At 38.8% G+C, this 20,257-nt stretch overlaps 1 protein-coding gene, 1 long non-coding RNA gene and 1 pseudogene across 3 annotated transcripts in view; 1 reads left to right on the top strand and 2 right to left on the bottom strand.

Annotated features, from left to right (window-relative positions):
* Positions 1-361: 361 nt before the first annotated feature.
* On the bottom strand, positions 362-4,863 carry LOC146482436 (uncharacterized; annotated as a pseudogene). The gene is made up of 4 exons (XR_014864146.1): positions 4,755-4,863; positions 3,712-4,494; positions 2,449-2,556; positions 362-965 (listed from the first exon to the last, which is right to left on the bottom strand). The product of XR_014864146.1 is annotated as an uncharacterized LOC146482436 (transcript).
* A 1,186-nt stretch (positions 4,864-6,049) lies between these two features.
* Positions 6,050-20,257, bottom strand: part of LOC146482435 (WD repeat-containing protein 26-like) — a 17,363-nt gene continuing 3,155 nt past the window's right edge. Inside the window, exons 5-15 of the mRNA XM_085107280.1 lie at positions 20,074-20,171; positions 18,584-18,740; positions 16,914-16,965; positions 16,623-16,706; positions 14,348-14,485; positions 13,379-13,498; positions 12,621-12,766; positions 11,334-11,412; positions 10,657-10,786; positions 9,034-9,210; positions 6,050-7,829 (exon numbers count right to left, since the gene is read on the bottom strand). Coding sequence (XP_084963406.1) covers positions 7,807-7,829; positions 9,034-9,210; positions 10,657-10,786; positions 11,334-11,412; positions 12,621-12,766; positions 13,379-13,498; positions 14,348-14,485; positions 16,623-16,706; positions 16,914-16,965; positions 18,584-18,740; positions 20,074-20,171 — 1,204 coding nt within the window. The 3' untranslated portion in view covers positions 6,050-7,806. The remainder of the gene's footprint in view (positions 7,830-9,033; positions 9,211-10,656; positions 10,787-11,333; positions 11,413-12,620; positions 12,767-13,378; positions 13,499-14,347; positions 14,486-16,622; positions 16,707-16,913; positions 16,966-18,583; positions 18,741-20,073; positions 20,172-20,257) is intronic.
* The window catches only part of LOC146482428 (uncharacterized), an 89,440-nt gene continuing 86,638 nt past the window's right edge, over positions 17,456-20,257 (top strand). Inside the window, exon 1 of the long non-coding RNA XR_014864147.1 lies at positions 17,456-17,832. This is a non-coding gene — a long non-coding RNA (uncharacterized LOC146482428). The remainder of the gene's footprint in view (positions 17,833-20,257) is intronic.

The following is a 20,257-nucleotide window of genomic DNA, read 5'->3' as shown; positions in this document are numbered from 1 at the left end:
AGGATCTTGAAGGGCGAGAAAATGATAAAATACAAAAATTCTAAAATGAAAGCACTTTCCTCTTTCCTCGGTTTACTCTCCCCACCCCCCCCCCCCCCAAAAAAAAGACAATTACAAAACATAACACATAATTCCCCAAATAAAAGACTACATTCCTGTTGACACGAAAGCCAAATGAAAAAGACATGATCGTATTTAAATTGAATAAAATAAATTAAGGAAAACAGGAACCCTGGATGTGTGATGATCAACTCATAACTTGTATTTTTTGTTCACCCACATCTCAGAATTCGCAGCTTTTGAACATTCCTCTTGGGTAAAACTGAACTGGGGCATTTTATTAATTGAACCATGGACGTAATTCGAACAATCTTATGTTTATTGTCCACTAGACTGTATGAGTATTATTAGTATTAGCGTTATTATAGTGTATAGCATTTATAAGTATTACTTTAGAATCGTTTTCTTCATGTTGTAACACGACCCCACAAGCTATTGCTTGTTTTGAAACTCGTTGTGTATAAATAAAAGTTATGGCATGATATGGTAACTTTAAAACCTTTAAAAACTATTTCTTCTTGGCGATCTTGTATTGTTCCAATTCACAGTCAGGTTTATTATTTAGTTCTAGCATTTTGATTGGTCAGTTAAAGCAGAAGCGATCTGATACTGAGCATGGTATGGCATGGAACACCGTATTTATAGACCTGTTATTGCCTGATAATTCAATCTTCATCGAGCGATGTCAAAAACTACCGTCATCATTCCATAATATGTAGGAGCACACCTAGCTAAGAAGTGAGATGTAACGCTTCCGCCTAACTCGATTTCCTTTTCTAAAGCACCATGAAGAATTTGAAAACCTTTTCTGCCGCAAGACTTTGCCACAGGGTCATCTTTAGCTACTCTCTGAAGCCAAGGATAACACTCGTTTGCAATCCAAGGGCGGCTCTCTTCCAAATCACCTGAAAGAGTAAACGATATTGACATTGACGTAAATCAAGTAATACATCGCTAAGTGACAACCCAAGATGCTGGATAAACTGGTTGTAGAAGGAAGGTGGTTTGTCAGTAGATGTCTCAAATGCAACTCATTGTAGAGATACAGATAGTCAACTTTTTGTTCAAAAACTGATGACCTCACGAATAGTTTAGTGCAAAGATAAATCACAAAATCATGAATATCTCGGGAAATATTGGAGTGATGCTGCTCAAACTTGGCTCCAGTAAATTGACCTCAGGTAAGACAGAAACTGACACCCATTTTGACATTGATGGCATTTAACTCTTGGCCTCAGTCCCTTTCTGCTATTAAATAGATCATCATCATCATCATCATCATCATCATCATCATCATCATCATCATCATTTATTTGCCTTACTAAAAAAAAAAAAAGAAGAAAATCATTCAATTTGCAAGTCAAGGTAATGCAGAGGAGACCTCAAGAAACCACCAGGCTTATAAGAGAGGCCACCTCGGCTGTCATTAATAAATAGTAAAATATGGTGCTGCGTAAGTGCGGCTTGGTCAATTCATGCTTTAACAGATAAAAACTGCAACATTTTTCCCTTAAAGGTGAAAAAACTAGATGAAAAAGTAATTGATATTGGGAGTCAGAGGCCCAGATTTTGGGACCTTGGTAAAGGACTGTAAATTGCTTAAGATTTGTGCAACAAGAATGCGATCGATAGCGGTTGGCTGTTCTGGTGCCATAATTTCGATCAGATAAAGAGAGACAGAGTCAGGTCTACTTTATATGTACAAAGTGCCCATATTGCACTAAGTCTCCTCACCAGGTCATTGGGAGTAAACGATGTCTCATAATTTAATACAAAAAATGAGAATGTCAATCATCCTTGAAACAGACCTCAAAGCAAAATTGTTGCCATGCCAACAACACAATAGGCAACAAGAAACAACAACAACAACAACACAATAGGTGTCATTTTGTGTCTTGGGGTGAACTATTGTTGCCAAGTTTGAGCAGCATCACTCCAATATTTCACGAGATATTCTTGATTTTTTTATTTTACCTTTGTCCTGAGACGAACAAGAGAAGATATTAAAAAAAAAGATAATGCCTCTCTTGTTCTCTTTGAAAGCCCTTTCAACGGGGCATAAATTATTTTCCCTTTATATGCACTTTAAAAGAAAAGAATGAAGATGAACTGCAATTAACAGGGAAGTTAAACTGTGGAAGGTGTTTGGGTATTTTATTGAACAACACTATTAATGAGAGTGGCATTAGCCCAGAGAAATTTTACTGCAAAAATTCTCTCCAATTAAACAATCACAATTTGGATTGTCAGAGCAGCACTCCACACCAGCAGAAGAACAATCCATTAATTAAAACTAAATACGAACACACCTCTGTATCAACTTAGAGACAAACAAGTACTCCATTCGATCACACAAGAGATCACTGAGAGATAATCCAGGGAACTTACCTGATCCCATTTTGGTGTCTTCACTGTATGGAACACCTCTCACCCACATTTCACATGTCCAGTCAAACTCTCCTGCAATATCTGTTGGCTGTAAGTCCCACTTAGGGTCTTACAAATAATTAAAAAGAGGGTAACAACAAGCGATGTAACCAAAGAGGTAGAAATGTGATGCAAAAAATATAGATTAATAGCAACTTAAAAGTACTGCTCATCCATTACTTTACTTTCCTAAGTGCCAACAATGACCTGCATTTTCTCGTCACTGTTTGAGGATAGACGAGCTATATATTCCTTCCAGTTCTAGTTGGGAGAATATGTTCAAACATCAAGGCAGTTCATCTTTGGCCACTTTTTTCATAGTTAATTAAAGGCAATGGTTAAAATTGAAGCCTCACAAACTTATTTGTTGCATGTTTTTAACAGCATTTTTGGTCTTGACTGTGCACGGACCAAAATACATTTTGAAATGTGTTGGAGCAACTGGCCAAATATTAGAAATGTTCCTGTTAAGCTATTCAACTGCAGTTTCAATGCTAAAACAAAGGATCAATTGTGCATGTTTGCGGACCTTCAAACTTCAAACAAACGCTGTGGCACCAAACCCTGTGTGCAGCTTATAATGTTGCTTGCTGTTCACTGCTGCCCTAGTGGATGTAAAAACTGCTTAAACGAGATTGTTAATAGCTCAATCTCAATATATTAAATTTCAGCCTGAAACAGTAAACGTCACTACTGTGAGGCTCCGTGGAATAAATTGTGCCGGTGCCTCGCAGCGATGTTTATTGTTTCAGGCTGAATTTTAATATATTGAACAAGTTGGGCTATAAGATCTGTAAAATTTGATTTAAAATAATAGGCCATTTCCGAGTTGCTGTGAACCTCATTATGGAAGCGAGGCTAAGTGCAAAGCTTTACATAATTATGAAAATTAGTTTTGTCTTCACATGAATGAAAACTAATTTTCATAGTAAAAACTTTGCACTTAGCCCCGCTTTCATAATGAGGTCCAAAGCAACTCGGAAATGGCCTGTTATTGTGACACTCTCATTTCTTGATGAACATCCAGTGAATAATGATGTCGAGTGGGTGGGACAGTAGGGTGAAGTTATAAACATAGACAATAAATTGACTGTGCACATATTTACCTGTAAATGCTGTCAGATACTTCCTTTGGGGTTTAAAGGAAGGTGTGGCCAAAGGGTTTGGGTCATGGTGGAGGGGATGGGGGAGGGGGCAATATAACATGTTAAAAAAGAGACCTACCTGGTAAGTAAAGGGGGATATTACAAGTTGTCTTATGCGTGTGGGCCAGGTCTCCGCTGATAACAACTGCTAGTCGCTGTTCAAGGGTTGAAGCAAAATCGTGCAGAGCTTTACCCATGGCCTCAAAACCATCCCCATTACGAGCAAAACTAACGATCATGTACTTCACTTTTTCCGAATCAATCTTCTTGTCCACGAACCACAGCGGAACGACTTCACCCTATCTCAACGGCGCCTCCATCCTTGAAAATGTGATGACTCCGTCAGCTTTGAAACCTCGCTTTTGCACAAATCCGAGAAACTGATCAGAGAGTTGGGTGTCTAGAGGAATGTTGAGTTCAATGTCCTGAAAGCAGTCATTCCACAGAGCATTTCCACGCGCGGCGTTCGCCGTATACACGGCATACGAGCCAGACGACAGGGCCAGACCATGAGGGGTCACAAGAACCACAATATCAGGTCTCATCTTGGCCACAAAGTCGCCTGCTAGCTCGCAGGAATTGTACAGCTTGGAGCAGTTTTGAATGAGCTCTGCGGGCATTGAAGAGTTCCTTTGGCGACAAGCTGAACTGGCTGAGTTGGGATCACCGTCAAATATCATTGTGCCATGTGGTAAGATCGTTGCTCCTACAAAAACCATCTTGAGTTCAATATGTATTGAACTCAAGATGTATCTTTGTACAAAGATAACAACAACTCCGCAATCCAATACGTTAAGTATGCTACTTGAAGTGTCTTCATGCGTAGATTACACGTCGCGGGGTTGCTTACGCAACAGGACGGCTAAGGGGACAGTGCAATATCGTTGTGTGATCAACATGACATCTTAGTACCTTCACATTTTTAGGCGATTTTTAACTAAAACTGGTGTTCTCTCATCTGTGACAACCTGAAAACCACGAGCGGTAGGAATGTTACAATCTAGAGTCATGAATGCTTGGCCGTCACGTTGGTCACACAAGCACAATTTGCCGTCCCACAACAGCAGCCGTCCTGTTGCGTAAACCCGCTATTTTGGGAGCTCAACGCGAGCCTTGGGAGACCCTTGGGAGCTTATTATAGACCGGGGGTGCTTATTTTGGGTGGGGTGATCGAGGCCTGTAAGGTACAACAACAGCAAATGTGGAGTTCCATAGAACGGAGACTATATGGTTCCCTGACATGTCGTATATAACGAGAATAGTCACAGCCACACGTCTTCGAGGATGGGATTGGGCCTGATTGAGTTTTTGGTTGACCCGTTTAAAAAAGGAGGAATGATTTTTTGTACTCTGGTTCAGGTCCAACTTTAAACTCATGCCACATTTGAAAGCGGAAACAACGAAAACTTCAGTATGCGCATATTTTAGATAAAATAGTCACTTCTACTTTATTTCTCATACTCTATGAGAACCTTTTTCATATAAGAACGCCCAGGCTGATAGACCAAAATTGAGAACATAGTAAGAACATATCCAGGGCTTAGAGTGCATTTATGGAAAAAAAAAACTGCGAATGAAAATCTTAAACAATGCTGGGAGGTGAGCAACAAATAAAAACCCGAGCTAGCCAATCAGAAAGCCTGTTAGAACAGACGCCTTTTCCAGGCTTTCGTTTCACAGCGGTGGGTGAAACAACGGCCGTGCTTACAGGGACTATATCCTATTTTTATGAAAAACTGGATCCAATTCCAAAGTTTTGATTTGCTTAGTTAATTAGCGGCCATGGGAAATCACCCAAATGCCGCGTTGGCTATAAATCGTGTCCAACGTGCGCCCCCAGAAAACGTTGATGCACGTGAGAAGTCCGCCTCCTCCTCCCCGCCCCCCCACCACTACCTCGCCTTCTCCGTCCATAAAAACGAACATCGCATGGTCCGACTTCCATACACCTTGTATTTCACGGAAATAGTCATCCTCGGAGACCCAGGGGCAGTTAGTCGGGTGGAAGAGATTTTCGTGGGCGAAAGTTTACTGTAAGAACGGGAGAGCCCCTGGGAAATTAGTTTCATGCAGAAGCATTTGAATTCCCTGCTTTTGATTTTTCTGGCCAATCAAACTCGGGGAATTCAAATGCTTCTGGAACTGGTTCGGTAAGAGTAATTGCCCAGGGGCTCTCCCGTTCTTACAGTAAACTTTCGCCCACGAAAATCTCTTCCACCCGACTTACTGCCCCTGGCTCTCCGAGGATGGGAAATAGTATAAATCGCAGATGAAACACTCAGTCAAGTCTGGCTTTTGACCACCCTGCATGGTGAGGTTCCTTTCGCCCTTGTTGTCCTTGTTATTCGACCACCGGCAAAAAGGGCGACCAAGGAATCTCTGCTAACAGCGCAACTTTTGAAAAATCAAACCACAAGTATTTTCAAAACCGTCATTTTTATTGCTATCGTAGCATAAATTAAATACTCCTATTTTATATATATTTGCTTTCACTAATCAAAGGCGTAAAAAACGAATAGATACAAGCGAGGAGGTAAGGAAAAAAAGCTTAGAAATAGACAAGAATCTGGATAAAATGACAAAAAAAAGTTGTTCGACAAAGAACCCTGGCTTAGCGACATTTTTGCATGCCGAGCTGAAAAACGCAAGAAACACAACAAAGACGATAAAGGAGTTACTAGAAAATACCTTTTCTTATCCCTTTTCCATCTATGGAGTAGCGGAAAATCAAAAGTGGGATTTTAAAACTTGGACCGTCCGCATAGTTTATAAAACTAAAGTGTAACACGTTGTATTTTGCCAAAACATCAAGCAAGAGTTGTCACCATAACTCCCTCGTTTTTACCTTTCCCTCGTGTTAAAATGCAACGACAGCATGTCAAAGGCTTCCTGCTCTGTTATTCAATAGCGTCCATGTTATACAAGATAACTCTAACTCTTGAGTCTGAGGATGAAATCCTAAAGTGTGACCATTCAAATGAAAGCTACTGAGTAGAACCTTCCTGGTGTGCTGTTCATTATGCTGTATATATAAGGTGGATCTATAGATGGAATCCTAAATTGTGACCATTCAAATGAAACCAACTGAGATGAACCAAAGTGTTTCTAACTTTTGAGTCTGTGGCTAAAATCCTAAAATGATTGTGGCCCTTAAAATGAAATCCATCCTTCAGCACTTTTCTGTGCGGCTTTTTGTTGACATTGACAAAGCGGTTCTCACCTTTGAATTTGTCCGAAAGTTGTGGTGAAGTGCCTTTCGAAGTGTAGTTTGCGATATTTCCCTCCAGAGTATTTTCGCCTGTTTATCAATCTGCTAAGAGTTTGACGACTGTAGCAATACAGTACTAGCAAACTTAAGTACTGACGATGGCAATACCAAGAAAACATTGAAAATAAAAATTCAATTCAATTTTTGTGCTATTTTGTGATTATTCCAACTCGCTCAACTAGCTTGTACAAAGAAGTTGAACTATTCAGGAACTGAATTGGTAGGAACGGCGTTCAAGTTAAGAAAGAGAAAGAAAAATTCACCGCCGTCTGCTCACGTTCTCCACAAAGCCTTGAATTTGGCCATTTCACTATCTTTTTTCTATATTGCAGAGGACGGCAAAGAAATGTACCGAAATTCATACGTACGTGCAGAGCCATTGTTTTGCTCAATAAACCCTTCCTTTGTGGCGTTCTCGTGCCATCGCCCAAACAGACTATTTCCGAGTTGCTTTGAACCTCATTATGGAAGCGAGGCTAAGTGCAAAGTTTTTGTTATGAAAAGTAGTTTTCATTCATATTCGAACAAAACTAATTTTCATATGGAAAGTTTTGCACTTAGCCTCGCTTTCATAGTGAGGTTCACAGCAACTCGGAAATGGCCTATTGTTGGTCAAAGAGATACTCCTGATTCTGGCGGGAGACATTTGGCAACTTTCTCCACGTTACACTTGACTGCTCCACAGGAGTGTGAAGGAGCACACTCACTTCACACGAATCTTCTTAAAAACGGACATTCTACTCCAAGCAGCTCATTTGGCACAAGGTTAAGGAAAGGCGACACAAGAAGACGATAAGCCAAGATTTAGATGGAAGCATTAAGAAAGAAACAAGAAGGTATATTACAAATTCAACACCATAGCAAGCATCCCACGACCAAATTTACAAAAAATGTCCCCCAATTTTGTTACACAGCTGTGCTTCCACGACCTGCAGAATGACAGGAAAGATAGCAACGGTTAACAAGCTCCATTATCCGGATAGAGAACTGAACTCCCCCACCCCTCCCCAAATAGGATGCTAGACCAACGAAAAGAGGGAGGAAGATCCTAGAAGGCGGATAATCCTAGCGCCATATGTTTTCTGTATTCAGTTTACATGCAAAAGTTTGTACTTGGCCCTAGCGCTAGGATCTTCCTTGCGATAGGATCTTCCTAGCTGAGAGATTAGAAAATCCTAGCACCATGTAAACGACCTTCGCTGGGAAGGTCCTAGTACTAGGGACAAGAAACAAACAAACAAACAAACAAACAAAAACATGGCGGCGGCCGGGCGTTCAGCTGCTAAAGGCCGACAATTTTTCTTCTTTTCCTTCTCCACTTGGTAACCACCCCGACCGAAATTTCTGCATGTAAACCAAACGAAAAGTTGTCTCGCCTTCTAGGATCTTCCTAGTGCTAGGATCTTCCACTTCCATGTAATCAAGGCCCTAGATAACTTGCCGAATATCCTGTCTCCATTTCTGCATGTGGGTGAAGAGCCGTACACTGAGAGGACAGGCTTCACGAAAACCGGAACGGGATTTTTCTTTCGTTTTCTTTTTCTGTTTTTTCTCTAGTTTTTTTCTCCTTTAAAAGAATATTTTTTTGTTCCTGTTTGTGCAACTTTCCGTCGCTCATGCACAAAATATTGTAAACCAATTTCGATTTTGAGACGATATTACGCTTGATTATTTAGTTTAGTATCGCGATCAATGCTTTCTTTTCAAGAAACGGAAGACACGAGAATTAATAGCTGTTTATCAAAATAGAAATTCTAAGTTTTCATGAAGAGTTGTACTCATGACGCTTGGGAAAAACATGTTTAGCTTTGAAGCAAATGACACTTTAGGCATTTTTTTTTAATACTGAGTTGAGTGCAGGTTCATTTTCCCCGTTAAGGCTGGAAATCAAATTACCCTCAAAATAGCTTTTTGGTTACTATCCCTGGGAATGATAGCAGCATTGCGTTTTACCGATTTTTGACTGTATGGTTTATACAACTCAACTCTTCACTAGCGCCTAGCAATTTCGCTACAAGAAGTCATTACAAAACCGCTGTTACTTCACCGCACGGACCACTTGAAATCGTGTTTGAAATCGGTTTTCAAATCGCCTGGCGCAAAAATCACATCAAAACAGCGCTGAAGGCGTACCTGATTTTGAACTTCTACAAACTGGCCCCCATACCCGTACAGTGCCATCATCACTGGCTGAAGCTAACATAGTGGGATCCTTTGAATTCCAACTGACACAGTTCACAGTTCTTGTATGACCACTAAGTACCGCAACTGGGTTTTCGCGTTTCGAATGCCAGATATAAACCTTGTGATCTGCAAAGCAAACAAGAAGGGCTTGATACAGTGCTGAAAATGTACTCCCAGAAGGCTGTTGTTTGCATGCGCATAGTGGACGCGTTTCTCTTAAGCCTGCCGCACACTTGAGGAAAGAACTGAGCAAACTGCCTTGCGAGGAGATTATCTCAGCTGTTTCATCAAGTGTGCGGTTGAGTTTTCGTGAGTATTTCGCCTCGCGGGGGCCGTGAGGAAAATATCTGTTGTGTCTGATATTTGAGATTTCGCAAGGCGAAATTCTCACGAAAATTCAACCGCACACTAGAGGAAACAGCTGAGCTGATTGCCTCGCGATGCCTTGCAAGGCAGCTTGCTCAGCTCTTTCCTGAAGTGTGCGGTAGGCTTTAGACTGGCTTTCAATAGCGAAGCAATAATATATTTTGGGACGTGTGTGTTTAGAGCCGGTCCATGGTACACTGAGCTTGACCAAATTGAACGCACGTCATCAATCCTTTAAGCCCCAGTTCTCACCAGTACCTAACTTCTCCTACTTCATCAAACACACCGGTCATGGGAAAAAAGGACACGATCACCAAAGATGAGTTACCGTAAATGCTCGAATTAGCGCCCGGGGCGCTTATTACATTTTCTAAGGCGAGGGGGGGGGGGGGGGGGGGCACTTATTTCGTTTATCAATTTTTAGCCTCAAAATGACACTATCTTTATTTCTATTTAAAACCAAACTGCGACATAAAAATTCAAAAACCTTATAGGAAACTGCTTTTTGCGAACTCGAAACGTTCTTAAGACTTTTTCATCAAAAAAAGGGGGGGGGGGGGCGCTTATCACAACTTTTGAACCTTAGGAGGGGCGCTAATTCGAAGCTGGGCGCTAATTTGAGCATTTACGGTACTTTGATGTTTAAACAAATTCCCCCAACCAGTACGAGACGAAATACACTGAGAACGATGGGGAGAATACATATACGATCATATTGGGGCTAAATGGGTTTAAAGGTACACTCATACTCCTGGCCAGACCAAATCTCTACTTTCCAGGTTTTAGCTCCCGTGCGCACTCACCGACTCTGGTGTAGGAGAGCAGAGATGGCGCAGTGGTGAGAGCACTCGCATCCCACCATTGTGGCCCTGGTTCGATTCCCGTACTCGGCGTCATATGTGGGTTGAATTTGTTGTTGGTTCTCGTCCCTGCTCCGAGGGGTTTTTCAGCGGGTACTCCGGTTTTCCCCTCTCCTCAAAAACCAACATTTCCAAATTCAAATTCCAGTATTGTCAAGCACTTTGTCCTGAGCCTCTGGCTCGGGAGAATGGGCAAGCCCTTCCCGTGTTATTGACATTAAATAAATTACTTTACTTACTTTTTTTTTATTCTCAAAGAGTTTGAAGCCACGTTAACTCTTGTCAATTCCAGTTCTAGGTTTAGCTCTGGTTTAGAGAGAAATTAAATGTTGGTTTGAATACTAACCTTCGCTGCCGCTGGCGAGAAAGTCTTGATTCACGCCACCAAAGCACGAGTATATTGTGTACTTTTCCTGTCTTGGACCTTGAAATTTTCTGATTAAGACTCTATCTTTCACGTCCCATAAATGAAGTCCCTTGCGAAAAAAAAAACAGTTGAGGACGGTGCCTACTAATAACGAAGTATTTTTGTGTGGTTTATGACTATGCGGGGAAAGCTGATCTTAGCAAGGGCTATTGAAATGCAAAAAGAAAATTGGGGGTGACTACGCATTTTTTAGAGATAATTAAGTAACGATTATTCTGAAAAACAGTATGGCCTGTGTTTCTTGATGGATTTGTTTGGGTGGTGGCAAAGTGAGAGGAGTACTGCGAGAAGACGGGGAGGAGCAAAGTTCTCTTGCAGCTCCGCTGCCACACTTTTGCTCTCGCGCATAAGAAAACCGCCTTCATACAAACAATACCCGCAGGTAAAAAGTGAAATACCGATTTTTCGAACCTCCTACGGAAACTGAATTTGGTTCGAAAAATCGGGGGTGAAATTCTGACCAACGCAAATCTAAGGGAATCACTACTTTTGGTTCGAAGATTCGGAGGTTTCGAAAAAGCAGAGGGTTCGAACAATCGAGATTTCACTGTATACAACAAGGCGAACTATACAGCAGATTCAAAGACATTCCTTACCTGTGAAGCTACATTTAAAAGTGCATGTCGATCATTGTCTGATACAGAAAATGACATGATCGAATGGTCTTCTTGTATTCTGTAGATTTAACAGGAACAGCAGTGGGATTAATAAACACACGATAGTCTTGGACAAAACATTGAAGTTGAAGATCACTCACAGAGGAACGAAGAGCTTACTCTTAACAAAACAAAAGCATAAAAAAACTGAAACAAAACTGGACATTCCAGTTGAAATATCTAACGGTAAATTATACATTGCTTCGTTCAGAAAGCAGCAGAAAATGTGGGCTTCCTGTTTACCGTCAGTTGATTCCTGCGCCATTTCCGTATGTCCTAAGGCTAAGCTTTTTGTTTTTGTTTATTTTTTTAATATAAGAACCGTTTTTATAAGGACGTTGAGGTTGAAATTGACCCAGATTTTAAGAACACGCTAAGAACGTACCCAAGATAAGACTAAGAGATAAAACAATTTTAATCAGTTCTGCACCCGCTTTTGAATTGAGCTTAAAACATGCAGTAACAACGTGCACAAATGTCAAAGGAATTTGATGATATAGCGCATAATGGTCTTTTTTTTATGTTTGCTGGTGAAATTCATATTGGTTTTCGGAAATTCTATACCAGGTAACTCAAGAACATGCTAAGAACGTTTAAATAAAAAAAACAAATAAGAGAATTCAGTTTCGGATCAGCCGCGACCGCAAAATTAGACGTTCTTATAAAATGTATAATTAAAGCTATGAATACCTAAACATAGTACCATCCAGCTTAAAGTATTATAGAAGGTTGTGAAGTCGGTCCAAAAGGAGCAAGTATCACTTCATAGCCTTTGTAATGATGTTTAAAAGGGAGGGGTTCACGGTTCTGTGCATGTCATCGGCATGAATCAAAATACTTTTTCGCCTTTGCTCGCTACGACCCAATTTAATTCGTTGTTTATGAACCATTCGGAAGGGAATAGGTAACTCGGGTGGTAATTTTTTCATACGATTGCGTTATTTCGCATGCAAATAACTGCAAACACATCAACCGTGGAATAAATCCTACGGGTCACACTAAATTCAATATCGACAATATGAGTACAATCCGCTTGCATTTTCTTTGAATTTTGGTCATCAGTCATTTTGCTTGGACTAATTATAGAATGTGATTACTGAAGTACATGTGAGTGGGATTTTTAAGGTCATAAAGTTGATACGAAAGAGAAAAAATTCATGCACAAGCGCTGAAATGTGAACCCCTCCCTTTAACTGTTGCTGCTGTTGTTGTTTTACACATACTTACAAGTTATTATCATTTAATTCGTCGAAATTGTAAGCTCTAACTCTGTTGTGTGTATCTGCAGCCAGAACTGTTTTGCCACCATTTAAACAGTGAAGCCCGGTAACTCTAACACCTTCCCACGATTCCAACACATTTCCATCTAAATCCTATAGAGAAATAATGGCATCAACTTGTTAAAACATTGGGTCTTGCAGAGGTTAACAAGAAGATCCTGAAATGAACATAAAATAATAAGAGCGGTTTTCGATTCAACTGAGTGTCGTAAAACCAAAAACAAAGTAATTACTATGACCAATCACAACAGACATAAACAGCGCAATGAACCAATCAGAATTCAAAACAAATACACGAGCTGTTGCACTGTGCTCGAAGGAAGTATCACAAAAATTACAGTCGAAATACTGTTGTTATGGCTGTGTTCCATTTAGATGTTTACCATCCATTAAGAGTCTTTGAGTGTAGATGATAACATCACAGAAAAGTCTTGGCTGATGATGACGTCACAATATCGGTATCGATGTCGATATCGAAAAAATGCCAAATATCGGTGAATATCGTACTCGTATCGGATCGATTTGAAAAACTGGTATCGGCCCACTTTTAGCGCGTCTCTAAAATTTATGCACCAATACAATCAAGTAATTTTCTTTGCAGTGATCCTGCAATTCTGCACTCTGGAATAAATGCTGCTTGTTATTTTGATTTTTTTACTTATTCTTTCCTTTGCAAATAACCAGAAGCAGAAGTTCAAAACTTACACATTGATAAAACTGTCCTCTTTTGCCACCAGTGTAAAATTTCTTGCCGTCAGGATTCCAAGCACAGCAAGTAAGGCTATCATCTGTCGCTTGATTCATTCTACATTTCAGCTCTCCTGTCTGTGAATGTCAAACAAATACACATTTTGCTCGACCAAGAAGCAATCCAAAGGGACAGGCAACATTTTTTTAGTTCCTGTTTGCCTGTTTATCAATCATCGACATTTGCAATATTATAAAATATAACAAATTATGTTGAGTATGTGTTTATTTTTTTTTCCCTAATTTGATGCAGTTCTTACAAGCACCTTGAGTTCTGTCCAAGACCAAGTCTGGTGTGAGGTTCAAAAATAATTTGCCATAAAATCTTATAATTTTGTTGTCTGATTACAGACATGGAGATTTTCAATAGGAGGGTAACAATACATTAAACTATTAAATAAATATATCTCGATTGTGAAAGTTCCCACAGCAATATGCACTGATGACAAACTCAACTCTGGATAACAATCACAACAGTTTGCTCAACTATTGAAAGTTTCAATAGCTACTGCATAAAAAATTTATTAATATCCTGTTAATACAATGTAGATCAATACTTAATTGTTAATGGGTAATAGGTAATAGGTTAATAGTTAATAGGTCTTTTACTCCATTGGAAACATGCCCCCTGTTGAACCCCACGTGTTGTTCATTGCAGCGAAACCAGGAGCAAAAAGAGTTAGGTAAAACTTTACTGCCATGTTTGTTTGACCTCAGTAACATATCCTAATTTTCCACTCCTCTGTTGCCAGAGTCAAACCTAGTGTCTTTTAGGTCTCTGGATGAAATTGATCCCTTAATGTTGGAGGAATTGAAAATAACTTTTTCTTCTTATAAACTAAGATGCTTTTCGGCCTGAAAAGGTTCCATGCTGTATAGGTTTTCCCACAAGACTCATCTTACAAATCCACTCCATATGTTTCAAACCTCTGTATTCCAGATCCACAATTCAGAACAATCCTCAGGACCACAAGCTATGAGATATGTGTCGTCTGGGCTCCAGGCTAAATGTCCAACTCCATATGAATGGCCTTCTATTGTTCTAAGGTGTTTGGGTTCACCATCCTGTGCAAAACAATACAACAAACCAAGACATGACATAGGGATACCAAAGATACTGGGATCTTATGTCTCTTCATCTGCATTTTCTTTCATGTCCCTGTCTATATTATTTTGTGTTTCAACACGCTTTAATATCTTCAATATTTTTTTAACACTTTTGACAATGCTGAATGACCTGTTTAAACAAACTAGATAATGCTGAAGCAAGTGTTAAACCCATTTTAAAACCATCCTTAAACTTGTACTAGTAATCTCTTATAAATGCATGAGAAAGTTGCTGACTCAGGTCTGCAAAACAGTGTCTCACAACTTGACTTAATGGTTGACAATGTTTGCGTCTTTTAAAATCACCCCTTCACAAAATAAGTCAAATTACTAAACCCTTTAATATGTCATTTCTGCCAAAAGGCGACATATGGCACGACAATTTTACAAATGCCTGCATGAAAACACCAGGGCACGAGACCAACGGTAGCCAACTAGCCACACTGTTTTGACTATCAAGTTTTGCTCTTTCACTAGCCATTTTGGCTAGTAAAAATTGTAAAGCACTTCAAGGTCAAACAATCAAAGGTTCCTGCGTGTGAATGCAGAAGTAAATAGTGGCAAGGTGTAAAACATTGTTCGCATTGTATTTGGTTGGCCTAGGACTCAAAACATAAAGGCTTAATAAGGGACCTCACACACATTTTTATTCCCCATCCGATCCTACGCCACTTAGATTTTTAGCCGTTCCCCTCAGCAAGATCGAGTTCCTTGAATAGTTTTGTATTTTTTAAGAAAGTTTTAATTTTGAAAATTGTTTGGAGCCTTTGGAGTGGTTGGCTTTCAAAGGCGGAAAAGAAAAAGAAAAAAGAAAAAAAAATTTCTCCGTTATCTCAGGAATCGAACCTGGGAACCGTTACTTCTAAATCAGCACAACATTCCACTAGACAACATGTCCAGGACTCCTAAAGGAGAGATTAATTTTTGTATTCATAGTTGTGGAGGGTGTGGAACTATCTCGCACCCATGGCGCTACGATTTTAATGGTCAAACTACTTCGGACCTCCAAACAAATATATGTGAATGAACAGGGAACACCGTCAGATGTTTCTCCATCGTATTTTCTCCATTTTGCACGAAATCCTTGTTGACTTGGACGACAATTTTACAAGTTTACAACAGATCAAGTGAGTGAGCGAGTGACAATTTGCCCACATAATTAAAACTCATTCATTGCAAAAGCGCGCATTCATGAGTTAAAATGAAAATTATTCACGCAAATTGAGAGAAGAGAAACTAATCAAAACAAAGACTGTTAGCGGATTTCACAGACTTCACTGTTGAAACAGCTACAAAGGAAACACAAATTATTCACTTTTCTGAGTTTTCCTGTTATGAAAACGACAAATGGCAGAATCTGCTTCCTGTCATGTCAATGAAAAGTTTGCTTTGGTTAGTGAAATCAGACCTGTTACAGTACTAGCCATTGGGCTGGTGAGCCAAAAAGTTAGTCTTGAGTCCGGCACATCCTATCAAATATAAAGACTATACACAGGACTGTATGCACACAATAGAGTATGCAAATTATGTACAGCAATATGGCATGTTATAACCCACTGATTAATTTCCACACGTTCTCATTGGACAAAACATAGATCACACCTTACAAAATCAGACAACGGTTACCAAACAATAACAGACATTCGATTGAATAACAGTTGCCTGAATTTTTTTGACAAGTAAACTAAAGAAAGAGCATCACAGTTTTGCGTCTTAGTTGTAGTTCAATAAATGCAGTAAACTAGTTAAGCTTGCATTTATTTGCCTCAAATCATACTGTAGCTAGCTGTTTTGTCTTTTTCAACGTAAAGTGCACACATTTCAGAAATTAATTGCAGGGTTTTTAAATAAACAAACTTCTTTCTGGTTTGTTGTTATACCAGATTCATGACAATGCCTTCGGCTTAAAGATTGTCCTCATTTCACAGGAGCCCTTAAAGCTTCGCTTATCAGCCAACTGTTCATTAGACAATCTTTCAGCCTTGTGCATTATCATCCTTCAATAATTATATGTACAAGCTGCCTGAGGAGATTTATTTACTAATTGGAGCACTGTTAAGTAAGAGCATTTCATAGGTGGACATGACTTGCTTACTGTAACATCCCAAATGATAACAGTGCCGTCTCTTGATCCAGTAGCCAGTTTTGATCCATTGTGAGAAAACCTAAGAAACCAGACCTACAACAACAAACAATAATCCAGTCAACATTTTAATTTACTGTAAATGACTAATTTTTCTGTTCTCCCATCAGTTAGAGGAAACCACCTGCACTGGAACAAGACAACAGATCTAAATTTTCTGACTCACAGATGTAATAGAGAAACAACTTACAACAAATAATTAAAATTAATAGTTGCTATTGATATCAGTATAAGATATTTTACCTCATCACAGTGTTCTGTTAACGTGTATTTTGTTTCACATGGAAAGTCGTCCCTAAAAAGAACACAAATAGAATTACACATATAATAAGAATGCTATAATGAAAATGGTAACAATAGCTTGCATCCCATGCATGCTAAGCCAATCAAAAATCTGGAATTGCATTTTCCAGTTTTTAATGATACGAGTTGTAGGCATAAGAACAGTAAAAAAGTCTGATGTTCTCAAACTCATTGATAATTCAAAAGCCAAAGACAAAGGAAATCATGCTCCATGATGTGTTTGGATATTTGAGGAAAACTCCTCGTTTTTGCATACTTAATTTCCCCTTCAAAATCAGTTTGTTTCAGAAGTTATATCAAACACTCGTCACAACGTTTCATCACAATATAAAAAACTTTGAAGTTTGTCAAAAATACTCCGCTATGCGTGGTATTTTCAACTCTCTTCTCGGTGTTTGATATGTGATGAAACACTGTGTCTTGTGTTTGATAAATTAGTTGAACAAGTTAATAATAATAATAATAATAATAATAATAATAATAATAATAATAATAATTTTTAAAGCACCCTATCCAAAAGCCCTAAGGTGCTTTACAATGAAGGGTAAAAAAACCCAAATCAAAAATATATCAAGGTATAACAAAAATAATTATTCACTAAAATAATGCTTAAAAGGTAAGTTTTTAGACTACACTTAAAGGGCCCTAGTCAGCCACAACTTTGTTTTTGTTTATACGCGAGAGTTTGGCTATTATATTTTATTCGGAGCATGTCGAAATGAAAGAAATCACTGTGAAACTACTAAAGATAATGAAACATAGTTTCAGGAACACAACTTACAGTAAAGCAATAAGATTTCGCTTCATCGTGTAATATCAATAATTTCAATGGCATCGAAAATGGCGGAGGCTGACTAGGGTCCTTTAAGGTGGCCGAACACAGTTTTCCAGTAAACAGGTGTTAGTAGACATTATTTGAAAACTATGTACTTCTGAGTACCCGAAATTAGCATGGTGTAAGATTAACTAAGAAGGAATAAATTTTGATACTTCTCGTTGAGCAAGGTGCCGTTGCCATGGCAATGCAGCAAGCTATTAACCATCCACAAATAATGGTTTTCCTTAATTTTTAGAAAATGCACTCATTAGATTTTTTCCATTTTTTGTATCCAGAAAAACTCACAAAATACTGACATAGTGATACTGCTAGAGATCTCCTGTAAATGTTGGTTTTGCACTTTAATGTTTTTTGAAGATACCCTCTGTTAGATTTTGTTTTGGTTTGTAGGTGAGTTACGCTTTTAGTAAACTACTGTTTTGTCAAATTTCACGAAATGCTCATTGTGAACTCACTTTCTTTGTTAGGCGATAAATAAAGAAGAAGGATTTACAAATGAGAAACTGTGTTATTCTAAGAGCAAAGCTTACCTCTGTGATCCATTTGGTATAAAATCGAGGGATCGATAGTATTTGCTTACCACAACCCTAGCGCGCGCTTAATAGCATCACTAACAGAATCTGTAAAGCGCGCAAACTGTGTTCAGCCACCTTAAAAGACCTGAAGTTTGAGAATGCAGAAGTATAAAAAGCCCCTATATATTGCTGTTGAACAGTATTATTTCAAAGGGAAACAACTGTACATGTATGTTCACATGATTTCCAATCCAAACCTTGAACAAATATGATCACTAAGTAGAGAGAAAGAGTGCATCCCAACTTCAAGTTTAGTATTATGATATGGACATCTTTCTTTTTGCAGCTCAATTGCTTGGTTTAATAATGTTCGGAGTCGATGTGGAGGTAGCATCACAGATGCAGGTAAAAATGCTGTAACAAAAAAAGGAAAAAAATAATTAGTATTATTGAATTTGCAAAATAAAGTACAGGTCTGTATTCAGTATGGAGGCAACCGGGCAACTCCTCGTTAAAAATTTCCAAGTTCAGGGTTTTGGACCGTCAATGTGGTTACATTTGTCTGTATAGCGAACCAGCCATGACCTGCTACTTAAAAAAAATACAGGGAAATGTATGGAAACCTCAAAACATGACTGGACACTTTCGGTCACAGCTACATCCCTCCAATTTTTTTCTTAAAATCCTTTTCCTAGTGCCAAGAGTTTCCAATTCATGAATTTTTCAGAAGCAATGTTTCATGAAAATAATTTGACATCAGATTTCCATACAAACACTGTTATTTCAAGCCTGTTTGGCTACTCATCAAAATGGTGTCAAAAACCGTGATAAGGCCTACTGAAAAACAAAATTAGCACCCCTTTCAAATTAGCCCCCCCCCCCCCCCTTCCTCTCTACCCAGAAAATTAAATAAATGCCCGGGTGTTAATTCGAGCATTTACAGTGTTTAACAATGATCCTGCAAAATTGCATGATGCCCGGGTGTTAATTCGAGCATTTACAGTGTTTAACAATGATCCTGCAAAATTGCATGGAATGTTACCTGATACTTAGCCAATGATCGGGCCATATGCCATATTGGCTAAAATAAGGGGATATTCCACCAGGGAAGTTAGTTGTTCAGGTTTAATTTGAACAAAGGCTTTTTCACAGACACAAACTCAATGTAAGGGGAGAGAGAAACCTGTCCATATACTGTGAGAATTTTTTCCAAAACAAACCTGACTAAACAACTTTTGTGAATAAATAAGTGTAAGTCACAAGCGTAACAACATATCAAATCTCAGAGGAAAAAATTCTGACTAATGACATAGGCTTCTTAAGCCCCTTGCTCTTTGAAAAACCTGTTACTTTATAATGTACACTAGGTACATTGTATATGGTGTGGTTTAAAATTTGTTTTGGTTTAAAAATTTTCAAGCCAGTTTAATTTTATTTTCCTTTGTGCAGTATTCATTACCATGATCTGAGACAAAGGGAAAAAAAATCAAACTGGTTTAAAAAATTTTAAAGTAAAAAAATTTTGAACCACAACACATCAAGTAAATACAGTCGACTTCCGATAACTCGAGCCTTCAAGGGAAATTAAAAAAGGATCGATTTATCGGGAGTTCGAGTTATCGAGGGTAAAATTATATAGAAAATGACCTGAAGGGAAAGGAAAATTGGTTCAGTTAGCGTGAGGTTCGAGTTAGTGAGGGTTCGAGTTATTGGGAGTCGACTGTACAATCAACTATCTTCCACTTACATTGAAGTCTATCCATTAGTTTCTGCCTTGAAAGAGATCCTTTACCATTCCATTCAGCTTGTCTGTGAAGATCCTCTTCATTTGTACACATAATTAACCTGTTTCAAGAGCATCAGAAAAGTGATAGCTGATTAGAAATTACAGGAGCTTTCCATCAAAAATGAAGTACAGTCACATTCGTCAA

Source organism: Pavona decussata, unplaced genomic scaffold (assembly GCF_977016875.1).
Source record: "Pavona decussata unplaced genomic scaffold, jaPavDecu1.1 SCAFFOLD_46, whole genome shotgun sequence".
NCBI lineage: Eukaryota > Metazoa > Cnidaria > Anthozoa > Scleractinia > Agariciidae > Pavona > Pavona decussata.
This window is presented reverse-complemented; position numbering and strand designations above follow the sequence as displayed.